The sequence below is a fragment of the Ostrinia furnacalis genome, unplaced genomic scaffold (genome assembly GCF_004193835.3).
Source record: "Ostrinia furnacalis isolate ACB-3 unplaced genomic scaffold, ASM419383v2 OfSCF7285, whole genome shotgun sequence".
Lineage (NCBI taxonomy): Eukaryota > Metazoa > Arthropoda > Insecta > Lepidoptera > Crambidae > Ostrinia > Ostrinia furnacalis.
The window spans coordinates 99,785-117,443 of NW_021137524.1; the positions used below are offsets into that span (position 1 = coordinate 99,785).

Consider the following 17,659-nt stretch of genomic DNA (forward strand, 5'->3'; position numbering starts at 1 on the left):
CTGTTATAAAATATATATATGAAAATGTTTTCCACAAAATTAGGCACACAAAGCGAAACACACTTAAAGTTAATTTCTATGTCTTAATCCTTAGTCTCCTAACATTTGGTTTTTTGCTTTCTTCATGCACTTTGAGATCACTTTGTTGAATAATCACTGTCATTGATTCCAATATTATTATTGTCACTAATTCACAGCTATTGTTAATTGTTCGCGTAGATAACACTTCCACACACTTATTACGTTGTTGTGCACTGATTTATAACGTACTAGCTGACCCGGCGAACTTCGTACCGCCTTAGCGTAGAGATTTTCTTAATATTTTTTTCCGTAAGAACCATTCTTGGACTTCCACAAACATTCAAAAAAAAGAATTATCGAAATCGGTTCAGCCGTTCACACGTGATGCCGTGACAACGCGAAACGGGTTTCATTTTTATATATATAGATTACATGAAATTTGTTACATTTTTACCACAGTTAATGTTTATTTTGTCGGAGCTATATGTTTACCGAGAGCCAGCGCCCTCTATCCTCTCTATTTAAGCGAAAGCCTTAGAATATCTTTATGTGAATCACTTGTATTAAGCAAACTCAACTACTGTGATACAGTGTATGGCCCGTGCTTGCTGGGTAAATCGTCACGTCTCATTCAAAGAGTACTAAACGCATGCGCCCGTTTTTGTTNGAAACCTGACTGTTTATGTGGCAATATGTTATTTTTACTGAGGTATTCCGCCATTTGCATACATACCACTTTTTCAGCAACCTTAGACAGCAGAGGTAGAATACTTATAGGACGCAGATCTTTTAGTTCCGTAGGATGGTTGACCTTAGGTATAGGTTTGATGATAGATTCCTTCCACCTTTCGGGAAAAACGCCAGTCCCAATAGACATGTTAACTATGGTCGTGATTACACCCAGGGTGCGGGGAAGAGTCAGCATGATCATATTCAAAGAGATGCCATCTACACCCTGCGCATTCGTAGTAATGTTTTTAATTATCTTAAGGACGGTTGCCTCGTCCACGGTTTGCAAGTCAAAAGTTGAACCATTGAAACGATGTAGGCTAAAGTAAGTCAATTGTGACATGTTGATAGCGTTCCCGCCGGGAATATTGAGGAAGTGATCATTAATGAGGTCAGGATTTAACAAATGTAAAGGTAAATCTGTATGTTTCGTTTTGAAATCTGTACGAGCACGATCGTACATCCTGCTGCACCGTCAGCATCGACCGCCGGGCGACCCATGAACCCTGAACGTGCACCGTCGGCACTTTACACCGACGGCACACTAGCAAATACTTATAAATGTGTACAATCAATAACTTATGTATAAATAGCAATAGTTAACAGCAATAAAACAGATATCAACCGTCCGTCGTTGTGTCTCATTTCCCCCCGCTGCGGCCAAGACACCCTTAGCCGTCGCTATGATCAGTCCGGTGAGTCTGCCGGGCTGGCAGCGGGTCCCCGCCGCCTACCTGCCGTCCTAACGCTGCTGCCCTGGGCGACCTGGGCACAGCTTCCTTCCTATCACACCCTTATTATGTCTAAGTATTTATTGTTAGGCAGGGCTAGGGCTCTAGGGATTTAGTGTCTTAGGGAATAGGGACTCTAGGCTCACTAGGGAGTTAGCTCCCTTCCTGACCGCATATCCCGGGCACGGGAGCGGTGCCTTACAACCACTGCCTCCCGCCCGTACATCTTCGAGCCGGATCATTATCATCAGTAACCTTCAGGACCCTACAGTCGGTCTTATCAGTTTATTTACTTGACGTCGGGAAGGGGTGCCTTACAACCACTCCAAATCCCGACTGCTCAAACATTTCTTACAACATTTAGCATTATCAAAACATCGACCATACACTGGTCTTCCCATATCAATCGGGAATATCAATTTATTTCAGTAACATTATTATTTGTTACGTAATATCATTCATTAACCATTTTCCTTTTGTTCTTTTTTTTTTTTTATTTTACTTTTAAAAATAGCTTATTGTCACAGATATTGATAGATGCAGCATGTGAAAAATTTGTATGAAGACGAGCGTGTCACTTTTAAACGTCATTAGTCTCATTTTAGCGAATTTTAGTGATTGCCGCAACGTAAAAATAATCGTATCATCGTACTGCAATCGCAAAGTAATCGAGTGATGTCGTGTGACTCGATTCGATAATTAATTAATTCCGATAAAACTGATATTTTGATAAATTTATAGCAAGTCGGAATGTGGATCGAAATAATTTTGTTGCGGTAAACGTCATTCTATATTATTGATTTTCTTATTGTTTTGCAAATAATATTTTTATCGTGCTTTTATCAAAGTAATGACCGTCATTCCATTGTGCTAAATAGTACTAGTGGCGCCCTCTTTGTCAATGTTTTGTCTTTGTCAATGTTCTGTTTTTGTTTTGTTTTGTTTAATGTTATTTTTTTATTTTTATTTATAATGTTGGTTGGAGAGGCTCCCGCTGAAAACTAGCGTCGGGGCACGCGTGCATGCACGCGTGGCTCGATTAATGCTGAGCGGGCGCCTTTTTGGCACAAAAATATGCGTGTATAGTTTTAAGTCCCTTTTTTCTGTTGTTTATTTTTTTCCTTTTTTGTGTCAAATAAAGTTTTTCTTATTCTTATTCTTATTTCATGTTTATTATTTAATGAAATTATTTTAGAATTTTTATTGTATACAATTTAGTAATTTAGAAATAAATTGTTATTTAAGTATTGATTTTGACTACTTCCGGGGCATGCTGTCGATAAGTCGTTTCGAGCCGGTCCACTCTGACGAATGGAAGGGGAAGTTGCCTTATCGCGGGCATGCCGCCGGACAGGCAGTTCGATTGGAGCATTTAAAGCAAGAAGTACTAACTTTAAGGTGTTATAATGTTGGAAATGTATAAATTAGCATCCTGAATAAATAAATAATTGATCAACAAGTAACTTTTTTTTTATACAACTGTGACAAATAAAATTCCACGCGGAAGAACCCTCGGCGGAAAGCTATTCGCATTATAAAATATCACTTGAAAATATAGAACCGGAACCTTGACGTTTCATATTCGAAATATATTTTTGAAGTGGAATTATAGATCTATAGACAAGATATTGTACTTGGCAAAAGAACTTACCGAAAGTCCGAACCGACGACAATTTTAAAATAAACGAATCATTAATTAATTCACTTTACTTGTGTAAAAATATTTAAAAAAAAAAATTTTTTTTAGCACATTTACTTTAACGTTAATTTAAACGTTATAATCGAATACTTTATTATTACCTTTAATTATTACTATTAAAGATTTACTACATAAGCTAATATTCCCATTTTACTGTAGGTATGCGTAATATTTCATAATGTGTGCGCAATAAATAAAAACTACCAATAAAAAAATAGGCACTTTTCTTCACTAGAGTCTACCAGANTTCATTCAATGATTAAACGTTTTATTTTTTTATATTTTCAAAATAAAAAATATTTAAAAATATCCCTAGTATATTCCTAGTTATATGAGTATTAATTTACATACTATTCTCGTATTGAAAGCGGTTAATAACTTCATAAAATAACATCAAAGACTTGAAAAATCACCTACCGAAAATTCAAAACTTCCAAAGCTTGGTACATGCAAAGCGGCAGCCAAAGGCACAAGAATTGTATGTCATCTTGATCGCCGTGTATGGTGCAATAGCTCATGTGAGTACCAGCCCTTCAGTTCTATTCAGTTTAAAAAAAAACCACTTTAAGTGATTTTTTCCATACAAAAAAAATTAAAATATTTTTTTTCTCACACATGGAGCTACTCATACCCTTCATACTATATTAGTAAAACAAAGGGAGGTATACTAAACACAATACATATTTTTATTTATTAATTTCTGACATTAAGTTTCTATGGTATGGGAGCTTCATTTTCAGACCACTGTGCGTGGTTGAGGATTCCGGGTGAAGCTCGCTTCCACCTTCGGCCTGATCGTCACTTACCATCAGGTGAGATACAGGCCAAGAGCTTCCTCGTTGTGGATAAAAAAAAAAAAAAAAAAAAATAAATCGTAAAAGGCTTTAAATAATAAATAAGGTTTATAACGGTAATCCATAAAAAATGTAGACCCTTAGCATTACCTTTTTGTAGATCACCAAAACGCAGCGTTTCGCAGTCTGCAAACGCAACGGCATTCGCTGAGAGCACGATATCAGCTGTGCAGGCCGCCCTCCACAAGTACCAGATTCAGATTCACGAGCTACAGGTGACTTCAAACTGTTTTATTATACTACTTTAGAGCTTTGGTCCTTTTTGTTTCATTACGCCACCCACTTGTTACCTACTAGAGTTCTTTTAAAAGAACGCTAGTTTTTACATAAATATTTTTACTAATGCGGGTAGTGTAAACAATTTTTATGTGCAACATCTGAAACATGAGGTGTGTCGCAGTACTGTCCAAGTCTTATAAGTACACTGACGTAATTAACTATAAAGTTTTGGAGCGATTGTTTTGAGATAAATTTATCATGACTGATTTAAGGTAAGTGATAGAAAAAGTGAATTCCGTAACAAGTGGGTTAAAATTTGATTTTAGACCTTGAGCAAATAAAAAAAAATCACTGCTAATTTTTTTTTTCTTAGGTCAAACTTCAAAACTCAAGAGAACAGCTAGCAACCACCCGAAAGCATTGTGAATCAGCTGACTCTAACATCGTCTCTTTAGAGGCCAAGATCCATGATCTACAAAGTAAGCTGAATTTAGTGGATGGTTTCTTATTTCTTCTCATGTTATGATATCAACTTTGATTTTTCTAAATGCCATATTTTTTAGCTAAACTGGACCAAGCTAATGGAGATCTCAATCAACTTGTGCAAGAAAAGGATTTAATGCAGAAGACCATAGAAACGCTGAGAATCGACAAGAACAACTTGGAGCGAAATAGAGTCGAAATTAATGCTATGGTAAGTGCAAACAAAAATAAGTTAGTGCAAGACAGAAAATACCAAAAATCTCTGATGTCGCGTGTATAACTTCACTTGATTTCGAAAAAAATATCTGAACGGTTCCAGATAAAAACAAAAATAATTTAGAACAGATGTGTAAAGATAAGTAGGTTACCTATCACCTGTAAAATACAGATTTAAAAATGTTGTCATTTGTTTTTTATTTCTTGCATGATAAAGTCTATTTTTGACTGTTCTGTAATTTAACCAGGTGGAGTCTCTAACTTCAGACTACGAGAAGCTTCAGAAGATAAATTGCCGCCTGGAGAAGACCGTAGAGTCGTTGGAAGCCGAGAAAAGAGCTCTGAATGCTGAGGTGGACCATCTGCATCGGGAAGCCAGTAATAGGGAGTCCATTCTAAGGTAAAGTAGTGGGCACATATTACAGGTATAGACTAAGGGTAAGCCGACACTAGCTTCTTTCGAGCGGTCTTGTCGGCGCCTGCGCAGCGTCGTCACAACGCCGGCTCAACGTTGCCGCGACGCCGATGCATTGTTTTTCGGGCAAGCCCATCAACCCCATTACGTTACTTGTCCGAAAACAACATGGTGCCATACATAAAGCCTGTTCGCCGATAGTTGATAAATATTATGAAATGTCTTGCAATAGCGACTGTCGCTTAATTATCGTATTCTGTATGGCGGGCGTCGTTTGTCACAACGCGCACTGAGTACCATGGTACGAGCCACGCAGCTCTCGTCAAGCGCCCCGGCCGGCGGGCGGCGGCGGCTACAGCGTGACCACTTTTAGAAGATTTCTACTTTTTTGGTAGATTTGAGGCAAAGAGAACGATGATTTAGTAGTGCGAAATCATTTAGTATATTTTGGTAGATAATTGGTATTTTTAGAACATTCTTATAAATGGTAGTCCAAAATTAAATTGTAACCGAGCCGAGAATCCAGGCCAAAAAAAAGGCCAGGCCAAATAATCTACCAACCTTTTCATTATATCGACAAAAATAATTAGCGGGCCGCAATTTATAATGAGTTTAGAACCTCTGATATTTAATTTTTTTTATCAACTCTCGGCGAACAGACTTTAGATGCGACGTTCGAAAGACGCTAGTGTGGGGCGTCCCGAAACTGGGGAATACAGAAACTTACTTGTACTGGAGCAGTGCGGGAGGTTAACATGTGACGTAATAGACTTGTCACGGTTTTGTCACATTTGAAGCACATCCAAGTTTCGCTGAAGTTTGACGTAACAAATTGCCAATGGGGCACATTCCTTGAATATTCAAATTTTTCTAATCAAATCCAATCATTTATCTAGACACGCGGTAGTGTGTCAAGCCAAGTTTAAGAAAAGGAATTTGCACATGTGTGGTTTGACAGTTGGTAAATTGATTTTGATTTATGTAAAAAATATTTATAGTATACCAAAGATGAAGGTTTATTTCCCAGGGCCGAAGAAGAGCGCTCCACCCGCCTACGCACAGACCTTGTTTCCGTGCGCGAGGAACTTCACAAGACCACGCTGTGCCGTGACTTGCTCGACCAACAGAAGCTGGAGGCCGATGCTATTATATCGCAGATGGAGAAACACCGCAGTAAGTTCATGAACTCTTTTGGTTGTAATTCAAGCGTTTAAAATGTGAATTTTCTTCAGGGATGTCAAAGATATCCGTAACCGTAACCGAAACTTTCGGATATCCGAAATAAAAAAATATCCGTAACCGTAACGATTCAAAAGTTTCGGATAGTTTCGGATGTGGAGGCATAATAGCCTGATCTACCTTTATAATGCCATCTAGTATCAATTTTATTTTTTTATTACTTTTTATTCGATGTAAAGTATGTGGCCATGAATGAACTGTGTTGGACAGCTATTGCAATTTCCATTCTAAAGCACAAATATCCGTAACCGTAACCGAAACGGGTATTATATTATTCCTATATCCGTAACCGTATCCATAACCGAAATTACATATCCATAACATTCCTAGTTTTCTGAATTGCGCTCACCAGAAATGGCGCCACTACTGGCGAGTAATAGGACTTTACTCAACAGTGGCACGGTGATTGTAATTGCTATAGTCATAATAACGCTTCAGCGCTCATTATCTGAGGGCTTAGTGTGTTTGCATCAACCCTAATCTATCCTACCCTATCTAATTGTTTTCAACCGACTTCAAAAAAGGAGGAGGTTCTCAATTCGACCCGTATGTTTTATTTTTATTTTCTATGTTTGTTACGCGATAACTCCGCCAATTATGAACCGATTTGAACAAATCTTTTTTCGGCGTATAGGTAATACCTCAAGGGTGGTCCCATTTAAATTTAATAATAAAAAAAACAACCCCCAAGGGTGGAAAATTGGGGATGAACTTTTCTATACGCAATATCTCCGCCGATTATAAACCAATTTGAACGATTATTTTTTTGTTGAATAGGTATTATCAAAAGGGTGGTTTCATGCGAATTTGAAGAAAATATTTCACCCCCAAGGGTGGAAAATTGGGGATGAACTTTTCTATACGCAATATCTCCGCCGATTATAAACCAATTTGAACGATTATTTTTTTGTTGAATAGGTATTATCAAAAGGGTGGTTTCATGCGAATTTGAAGAAAATATTTCACCCCCAAGGGTGGAAAATTGGGGATGAACTTTTTTATACGCAATATCTCCGCCGATTATGAACCAATTTTTTTTTGGTCTTAATGTACTGCCTACCTTCAGTTGGTCGGTGCAGGCAAACTTTACCTGTTTCATAATCTTGGCACTGACTCCAAAAGTATCAATCATGGTATACCTACATAAATATTAATAATTCGTCCTAATAAATAAGTAGGTAATTAGTAATTATTTTTCTACTTTTTAGTGTAGGTTTTTTGGAGTCGATTTTATTTTTTTTATAAAATTTTACTTATTTCTTGCTTTTAATGATCAGGTGACTTGGAGATAGAACTAGAGAGGACAATTATGGAGCGCGGTGATCTGCAAGACCTTGTGGAGAAGCTCGAAGCTGCGATCAGAAACCTCGAGGGCGATAAAAAGAAGCTGCAGGATGATGTTAAACACGTAAGCTTGGTCAAAGGTTTCAGGTCATCCATTTCGTTTATAAGTGAATGAAGAAGGATGAAACTACTGTAATCAAATAAAAAATAAACTGTTTTATTAGCCAAAAGTATGTATCAATATCTTAAAAATAATAAATATTTAAATCTTTACATCTAATCTTTTAGCCATGCATTCATTTTCAAGTAAAAACATGTATCAAGAGTTTCTTAACCTACTTAGCTGCAAAATAAATATCATTCTCTCAGAACTTAGGGATTAATTATTCATACCTGACCAGAGATGTATTTTGCATCCCTACGTCATCAATACAGACAAAAAATCCAGCTCTTGTTTCCTACATCGACTTATCGAAACCATACCTCAAGTACCAATCTAACGAGCATCACTATTCTACAGCTAGAAGACGAGAAGTCCTCCCTATCCAACCAGTCGTCAGAACAGCAGGGCGACCTGAACTCCTTGCGCAAGGAACTCCTGGCCGCAGAACAGACCAGGATGGAGCTGGAAGCTGACAAGGCTTCCCTGTACGAAAAGATCAAGTTCTTGGAGCAGGAACGGGAGAAGGTGGAGCTTGAGCTGAGACAAGTCATCAGGTTTGTATTGGAAGAGATTGATAGATGTTTTTTCCAACATAAAGGTGTTTTTTAGAGGTTTTCCAGTCCAGTCCTATGAATTATAAAAAAAGTTTACATCTTTTTACTCCATGAAATAATATAGTTTGTCTTGCCTTACCAAGACTTTACCATAACATATCGCCTGGTGCTTAGAAGACGTGGCGGGAGATACTTACGCCCGTATATTCATTACTATGAGGTCTCACAGTGCGCGTGGACGCACAACGAACACGAACCAATCACAGAGCTCTATTCAACGCTTTGCGTTCGATTTGCTGCTTCACTTAACCGATTGAGTCCCAGACGGCATTAATTAATGTCATAACAATTGATTATCTATTGTGTCTACATTCGCGGAGCTTAAAGGATTAAGCAAGCATCGTTTTTGAATACGGGCGTTAGTCACCTTTGTCAGCCGTATATAAAATATACAATTTTCGCATTCGTAGGGAGCGTGGTGAGCTCAGCTCCCAGCTAACGGCTATGGTGCGCAAGAAAGACACTCTGAATGAAGAGATCATCCGCCTGCAGCAGCGCTTGGAACAGGCCAACGAGACCATCGGCCGCCTCAACCGAGCTTTGGAAGATCACGTCAAAGACGGAGAGGAGAAACAGGTTAGTGTAATTTGAGTTATAAAAAAAATTGTGATATAGTATCATAAATGTATTACGTGCATGCAGTAGACAACTGAGGAGCTATTGCAAAGAACGAAGGACAAGAGAGTGACGAACGAACGCAAGGATAGTTCTTGTCTTCTTTTAACAACTAATAGAGCGTTTACTGTTACCAATTCAATTGTCGTTCGAATCAGTGCTTCATTTTAAATACATAATTAATCTTATTTCTCCCCAATACACTATCGTGTTTACAGTAGCATTGACTTAAATGTAACTGTAATTTTGCTGTAGCAGGTCTCGAAAACTAATACACAAAAGAAGCCATTTTTTATTCTGCTCCTAAACTGACAGATTCAGAAATGTCTTTCATTTCCACAGATCCTCATAGACAGCTTAGAGAAAGACAAGCAACACCTTCAAGAGCAGTTAGCTGGCGTTCGTTCAGAGAAGGATGCGTTAGAAGCGGTGCTCTTCGACACCGCCAATATGCTGGAAGACGCCGACAACAAGCGAAGCAAGTTGGAACAGGAGTTGCAGCAGACTCTGGTGCAGCAGGAAAACTTGAAAGGTAAGAAATAAAGAAAATTGATTTGTTCAGTCATACGTCAAAATTAATGAATAATGACAAGTGTGTCACCAAAATGGGCGTCCACTCAACATCATGCCGAGAGAGAGAGAGTAATGCCCGTATTCACAAACGTGACTATGAGGTCTCACAGTGCGCGTGTACGCACAGGGTGACACACGAACCAATCACAGAGCTCTATTCAACGCTGTGCGTTCGATTTGCTGCTTCACTTAAGCAAGCATCGTTTGTGAATACGGGCGTAAGTACAGTAGCTCGTTAGCGCGTTGAAGGAAGCTGTTCGATACGGTTCATATTCTCAAAAAGGAAGTAAAAACAAAGCGGCAAACGCCAGGTGTTGCGGCTTGCGTTATAGTATGGGCTAATTATGCCAGTTCAAATCTCGAGAAGAGCAAAATATAAATGAGTGTAGATATTTGATGTCATGTTGACAAGGTGTTTGACTAGAGCATAAACACACGTGTTACAACATATTATTATTGTCATTGGTATAGTTCCAAAATAGTGAACTGTCCTATCGATGACATTGACAGTGGGGCGCCACCGTCAATACCGGATCGCTGGTTCCGATTTTTGCCATGTTGGAAACCATATAGTTGAACGATGGTAGCGCCCCCCTGTCATTGAGTTTGGTGGGACAGTTCAGCGTGGGTCATCTATAGCCTGTACCTCGATCCTATGATGAATTAAAGTTGTGACTTTTTGGTCCCGTTTGCATCAGTCTTCTACCTTGGTTGTACATACACATAATTAAGCACAATAATGTCTTCTTTTCGTTTCCTTTTGACTTTATTCTATTCAACATTTGTTCAGGTCAAATCGCCCGCCTGACCAAAGATTTGGACAACAGCGAGAAGAAACTGCGCGACACCCGCAACAGCATGCAGCAGCAGTCTGGCAAGAAGGAGGCCGAGTATCAGCAGATCATAGCCAACATCAACCGCACCACTAACGAAAATATCACTAAGCTGAAGGAGGAAAAGGTAAAATGACGCTTATAGTCGGCTGCATAGGTCATAAAGTCCTTTGTCATAGCTGTATAGAAGTAGCAATTTTTTAAACGAAACATGGAAAGAAGATCGCATTTAGGTGTTTGCATTTTATGATAGCACTAGCGACCGCCCGCAACTTCGTACGCATGGATCCCGTTTTACCCCCTTAGGGTTGGAGTTTCGTAAAATCCTCTCTTAGCGGTTGTCTACGTCATAACATCTACCTGCATGCCAAATTTCAGCCCGATCCGTCCAGTGGTTGGGGCTGTGCGTTGATAGATCACTATGTCAGTTAGTCAGTCACCTTTGAGTTTTTTTTTACTATACTGACAAAATAAAATTAGTTGAATATAATTGGAATAGCAAATAATAATCACGTCCTTACACAGCTGTATCCCTCTGATATTTACACTCGAGTTCTGTTAAATGGGTAAGAGATAGAATGGGTAAAAGCCACGCTGTTCTAGATATTAGTTATTCTATAGTCGACAAATGTTTTCGTCCTAGGAACAATTACGCCAATCCCTCGAGCACAAACTCAACCAAACCATAGCGACTCTGTCGAGCGAGAAAGAGTCATGTGAAGCCAGCGCGAGGGAAAGAGAGAAGAAGCTTCTGACAGCGCGGGACCAACTCATTTTGCAGCACGACGAAGCTATGCTCAGAGCGGAGAATGATAAGCAACAGGCTTTGCTCATGGGTAAGTACAATGCATAGTAGACTTTTATATTTTTTCAAATACATTTTGTATTTTAGTCGTCATTTAAAATAAACTGATTTTTGCTTGGTTACGTAGCCAAATTGAGATTTCATTCAAAATATTAAAACAGATTCCATTCAGCTGAGATGTTCAATTTACGACATTTATGATTGTGCCAATGTTAACTTCATCATCATCACCATCATCATGATCTCAGCCATAGGACGTCCACTGCTGAACACAGGCCTTCCCTAATGCTTTCCATGTTGCCCGGTTGGTAGCGGCCGGCCTAATGTTAACTTATTTAATTGCATTTGAAAATTAATAAGGTAAAAGTTTCGTAACACTGAAATGAAAATTGAACACTTGATCATAGCTTGAATGGTCTAGTATTTAACGTACAGGTATACAATGTGTTAATATAATTCTAGCCCACCAAGAGCAGCAAGCTCTAATCGAGCGTTTTGAAGAAGTGAAACGCTCGCTCGACTGCGCGTCCAACAAGCTAGAACGAACGCGTAGAGAGGCGGCGGCTCGCGCCGAGCAGGATCGCGGCGCCTGCAACCAGCTGAAAGATGAGATAGCCGCACTCAAGTCGCGTCTTGAGGAGGCCAAGTGAGTGTATTGATGTAGTTACCCTGTGTACTAGTACTAGTCTCGCTGTGAGAGAAAGCGTCCAACAAGCTGAAGATTTGCGCCGCCGAACAGGATCGCGGCGCCTGTAACCAGCTGAAAGATGAGATAGCCGCGCTCAAGTCGCGTCTTGAGGAGGCCAAGTGAGTGTATTGATGTAGTTACCCTGTGTACTAGTACTAGTCTCGCTGTGGGAGAAAGCGTCCAACAAGCTGAAGATTTGCGCCGCCGAACAGGATCGCGGCGCCTGTAACCAGCTGAAAGATGAGATAGCCGCGCTCAAGTCACGTCTTGAGGAGGCCAAGTGAGTGTACTGATGTAGTTAGCCTGTGTACTTGTGTCGCTGTGAGAGAAACAAGCGCCCAACAAACTGAAGATTTGCGCCGCCGAGCAGGACCGTGGCGCCTGTAACCAGCTGAAAGATGAGATAGCCGCTCTCAAGTCGCGTCTTGAGGAGGCCAAGTGAGTGTACTGATCTAACTAGCCTGTGCTGTGTACCATTTAGAAAAATTCTGCTATTGATCTGCAATATCCGTCTTTGCCAGTACTGAATGCCTCTTCCTAGTGTAGCTTCCTAAGTAGGCATTCTAATTTTTATTATCAAGGAAGGCAATCTCCGCACACTACATTCAGACTAACTTTCCATTTTTGACCATCATTATGGTAAAGTACGTATTATGATTTAAGCTTTAACTACATTAACGCGTGCAGATTGCCATCGCCGGCGCGATCATAGGCCAGTGACAGGTCGCGCGACCGACATTTTTTGACGAATAGTAAATATAAAACCTTCTTACTCAGAGCCTCGTGCGAAGATGAATGCGCCCGCTACGAGAATCGCATCAAAGAGTTGCATCTGGAGAAGGAAGCGGTTTGCCGCGAGAACACTGAAGCGCGCGCACAGCTCTCGCTCGTCGAGGATAAGTACGACAATGCGTACGCGCAGCTTCAGGAGACTTTGAGGAAGCTGAAAGAGTGTAAGTCAAAAATTATCAAATTCAAATTAATTATTAGTATGCACGCCTTTTTCAGGGCACTTATTTGTACCTATTCTTTGCAAATAAATACTTTGACTTTATGCACGTCCCAAATATAGCTTGCCCTACCACCACTTCGAGACACTGGTGGAAGAAACTCAGACGACAAACAGCCTCATATTTGTTACAGTATTTCTTTGCTGCCTTTTGTGCCATTTATGATGGTCCGCTAATGAAAGTTACAACTATTATGTTACACATCTAAAATATGCCGTCGTGTTTTGTATAGATCTTGCTTATGTAAATGCATGTTGTGATAGGATGCGCGACTCTGTCAAAATTATCAGTTGTGAGTCACAGAGCAAGCAATACCTGTTTTTAGGTACGGGAAAATATAACATAATGCTACGTCATAAGTGACACCCAACGTAAATGATCATTTATAAATTCTTGTTGGCAGTGGAGAACGAAGCCGATGGTCTTCGCAAAGAACTAACCGATGTTCGCCGTCAACTCACCAACTGCACAGCGGAGCGAGACAAGTATAACAGTAGCTGTCGTGAACTGAGAGATCATGTAAAACGGTCGGAGCACGAAAGAAGGGAGGCCGCCAGGGCTAGAGATGAAGCGTACCATAAGATCGCTGGTAAGTTGAAATATTACTTAGTAATATTTGATAGAGTTCAAATTAGCGTGACCAGCATTTGTCGTGAACTGAGAGACCATGTCAAACGGTCAGAGCACGAGAGAAGGGAGGCCGACAGGGCCAGAGATAAGGCCTATCATAAGATCGCTGGTAAGTTGCAGCAGGTCTTACTACTCTTTGATAGGGTTCAAAATAGCGTGACCACATAACAGCAGCTGTCGCGAGCAGAGAGACCACGTCAAAAGATCTGAGCACGAGAGAAGGGAGGCTGCTAGGGCTAGAGACGAGGCGTACCATAAGATCGCTGGTAAGTTGAAATGGGACTTAGTTATCTTTGATAGAGTTCAAAATAATCGAGTCGATCGGAGCACGAACGCAGAACATGCTAAAAGGGTCGAAGACGGCGACGCATGAGTTGAAGGCCGCGGAGGGTTATCGGTTTCTTTGACTTCTTAATAATCATCCCAAACTAAGTCTCGAAGAACGTCGCACAACTCGGGATGGAGTTTCTATCGCTGACCCTTTGTTCCAATACCCATATTTCTCAATTTTTTTAAAGATTATTAGTAATTTGTTATTGCACAAATTACTAATACTCCCGTTAGCCCCTCGTACTAAGCTAAATATGCTTGTATCACGAGTGAGCTCACTACAAATAGTCAAGCGGCGGTGGAGCCCGAACCCGCGTTCCCCGGATCACGAGTCGGCCAGTCTGACTCCTTCACCGTTCGGCTATCGTGGCTTCGAAATTGTGACTTACTTGATTCTCCTCATTCCAGGTCTGGAAGAAAGCCGTACATCCCTCGAGATGGAACTATCCCGCGTTCAGAACATGCTAAAGGAGTCGGAGACGGGCGGCGAGCACGTGACTCGCGACCTGAAGGCCACGGAAAGCCAACTGAAGCGCGAACGCGCTGCCTTGGAGCAGGCCCACCATGACATCAAGGAGCTGCAATCCAGGTGAGTTAGAGCTAAATTTAAAGAAGAAATAGACAGAGATATACTGTAACCTACGTAGGTCTAAAAGTCGGTTCACATTTGACAGCCGCGACCGCGAGCAACTAGAGTGTAGTCCCGTCTTTCATTTAGGTGCAGCCCCACCTTTATAGCTTATTCTGAGTTTCTATTAATTTGGGTTTTACACATGCAATTCTATTTTTTTTATCTTAATGTGTTGTTCATTTTGTTCCTAATACTTCACGTCTCATTCTTAGGGATAAAAAATCCTAGCTCATTAGCCTATTAGCTTAGCGGTGTGAGCGTAAGGAACAACTAAGTATTGTTAAAACAATGTAGAGATATTCTCTATGTATTCTAGCAAATAATAGATTGTATTTGAATTTTATTCAGTACCTGTAGTATAGTCTATCAATCCTAATATTATTGCTTCAGACTACAAAATGAGTGCGAGGAACGCGAGCGCTGCGCTAACGAAGGAGCAACAGCAAGGCGCCATGGTGCCGAACTTGAAGCAATGTTGGGCAACGCACGCGCCGACCTCGCTTCGTGCCGCCAACGCGCAGCTGAGTTGGAAGAAGCGTGTAGGGCCAGGGACCAGGTACATATTGATGAAGGCTTTGAAATCAGGAACAAATGAAGCATTTAGCAACAAGGTGTCAAATCCAGATCGACATTGCACTCGTCAAACTTTTGAACATGCTAGGCACTATCGAACGCGAAAATACGCGAATTGCGGTCAGCAGTTTTTTGGTCATGTCCATCGGCGAACATAATCGTATAAGACGAAATAAGGAATAAAAATCCCATTTATTTATTTATTTAGTTTAGACATTTACCTTGTTGATTTTTTACAATATACCTTTTATATATTGTTGTCATTTTTAGGAACTGGTGCTGCGTCTAGAAGACTGCAGATCCAAAGAACGACGTCTGGAAGAACTCAAGCATAACCTCGAAGTTTGTCTCGCTGATGCTACACAACAAATACAAGAACTAAAGGTACGTTTTCATTAGATTTCTATTTTAAACTTATGTAATCTATTTTATTTTTGTGTTGAAAACTACAGCATTTTTTACTTATTTATTTCATTCAGGCTCGTCTCGGAGGCAGCGAGGGACGTTGTAGAGCGTTAGAAGCATCGCTGACTCAGTGTGAGAGTGGCAAGCGCGAGGCCGAAGCGAAACTATCATCTATAGCGCACACACTACGAAGAGTTTGTGGAGTGCAACCCGATGGAAGCGTGCACGCGGCGGCTCGTAGAAGATTGGCCAGCCCAGCTAGGAGATATAGCCCGCATAGAGGTCAATATTGCTTGCAATTTTAGGCTAGACTATAGTCTGGTCCGTGAGCACGTAGAATTTTGTCCAATGACCCCTAGCTACCCATCCTTATCGCTCGCGCGTAATTATGTTGCTATCGCGCTCGCACACTCACTGCGGACGCCCGTCGCACAGTCGCGACAGCAATATAATTACGCGCGAGCGATAAGGATGGGTAGCTAGGGGTCATAGGACGGGATTCTACGTGCTCACGGACCAGGCTTTAGTAGTTTTTTCCTTGCGAGAGCGGTAAGTGTGAGCCTGAAGCCAAGCTGGCATCTATAGCGCACACACTGCTAAGAGTTTGTGGAGTGCAACCCGATGGAAGCGTGCACGTGGCAGCTCGTAGGAGATTGGCCAGCCCAGCTAGGAGATATAGCCCGCATAGAGGTCAATGTCGCTTGCATGTTTAGGATAGATCATTTATAGGTGTTGTTTTGTGTTGTTTTTTGAGCGAGATCAGTAAGTGCCAGGTGAAACTATATCTATAGCGCACACACTGCGAAGAGTTTGTGGAGTGCAGCCAGATGGCAGTGTGCACGCGGCGGCTCGTAGGAGACTGGCCAGCCCGGCTAGGAGATATAGCCCGCATAGAGGTCAATATTGCTTGAATCTTTAGGCTAGATCAGTTAAGGGCGTTGTTTTTTAAGCGAGAGTATATTTAGGCTAGACCAGTAGTTTTTTCGGTGCGAGAGCGGCAAGTGCCAAGCCGAAGCGAAACTATGCGCATACGCTACGAAGAGTCAAGAGTTTGTGGAGTGCAACCCGATAGAAGCGTCCACGCAGCGGCTAGTAGTAGTAGGAGATTGGCCAGCCCGGCTAGGAAATACAGCCCGCATAGAGGTCAATATTGCTTGAATCTTTAGGCTAGACCAGTTAAAGGCGTTTTTTTTAAGCGAGAGCGGTAAGTGCGAGACCGAAGCGAAACTATCATCTATAGCGCACACGCTAAGACGCGTATGCGGCGTTCAACCCGATAGAAGCATGCACGCGGCGGCTCGTAGGAGATTGGCCAGCCCGGCTAGGAGATACAGCCCGCATAGAGGTCAATATTGCTTGAATCTTTAGGCTAGACCAGTTAAAGGAGTTGTATTTTTAAACAATAGCGGTAAGTGTGAGCCTGAACCCAAGCTGGCATCTATTGGGCATGCGCTGCGAAGAGTGTGTGGCGTGCAACCCGATGGAAGCGGTAAGTGTGAGCCTGAACCCAAGCTGGCATCTATTGGGCATGCGCTGCGAAGAGTGTGTGGCGTGCAACCCGATGGAAGCCCAGCTAGGAGATATAGCCCGCATAGAGGTCAATATTGCTTGCATTTTTAGACCATTTAAGAGTGATGTTTTTTCGGTGCGATAGCGGTAAGTGTGAGCCTGAACCCAAGCTGGCATCTATAGCGCATGCGCTGCGAAGAGTGTGTGGAGTGCAACCCGATGGAAGCTTCCACGCAGCGGTTCGTAGGAGATTGGCCAGCCCGGCTAGGAGATACAGCCCGCATAGAGGTCAATATTGCTTGCATCATTAGACCATTTAAGAGTGATATTTTTTCGGTGCGATAGCGGTAAATGTGAGCCTGAACCCAAGCTGGCATCTATAGCGCATAC

General features: G+C 41.4%; 1 protein-coding gene across 1 annotated transcript in view; it reads left to right on the forward strand.

Annotated features, from left to right (window-relative positions):
• Positions 1-17,659, forward strand: part of Root (ciliary rootlet coiled-coil, rootletin) — a 62,462-nt gene that overhangs the window by 31,598 nt on the left and 13,205 nt on the right. Inside the window, exons 9-26 of the mRNA XM_028319588.1 lie at positions 4,135-4,249; positions 4,627-4,732; positions 4,817-4,947; positions 5,201-5,352; positions 6,395-6,540; positions 7,884-8,014; positions 8,411-8,607; positions 9,078-9,243; positions 9,625-9,814; positions 10,646-10,815; positions 11,332-11,524; positions 11,956-12,139; positions 12,959-13,134; positions 13,595-13,780; positions 14,560-14,740; positions 15,173-15,338; positions 15,626-15,739; positions 15,835-16,042. Coding sequence (XP_028175389.1) covers positions 4,135-4,249; positions 4,627-4,732; positions 4,817-4,947; positions 5,201-5,352; positions 6,395-6,540; positions 7,884-8,014; positions 8,411-8,607; positions 9,078-9,243; positions 9,625-9,814; positions 10,646-10,815; positions 11,332-11,524; positions 11,956-12,139; positions 12,959-13,134; positions 13,595-13,780; positions 14,560-14,740; positions 15,173-15,338; positions 15,626-15,739; positions 15,835-16,042 — 2,912 coding nt within the window. The remainder of the gene's footprint in view (positions 1-4,134; positions 4,250-4,626; positions 4,733-4,816; positions 4,948-5,200; positions 5,353-6,394; positions 6,541-7,883; positions 8,015-8,410; positions 8,608-9,077; positions 9,244-9,624; positions 9,815-10,645; positions 10,816-11,331; positions 11,525-11,955; positions 12,140-12,958; positions 13,135-13,594; positions 13,781-14,559; positions 14,741-15,172; positions 15,339-15,625; positions 15,740-15,834; positions 16,043-17,659) is intronic.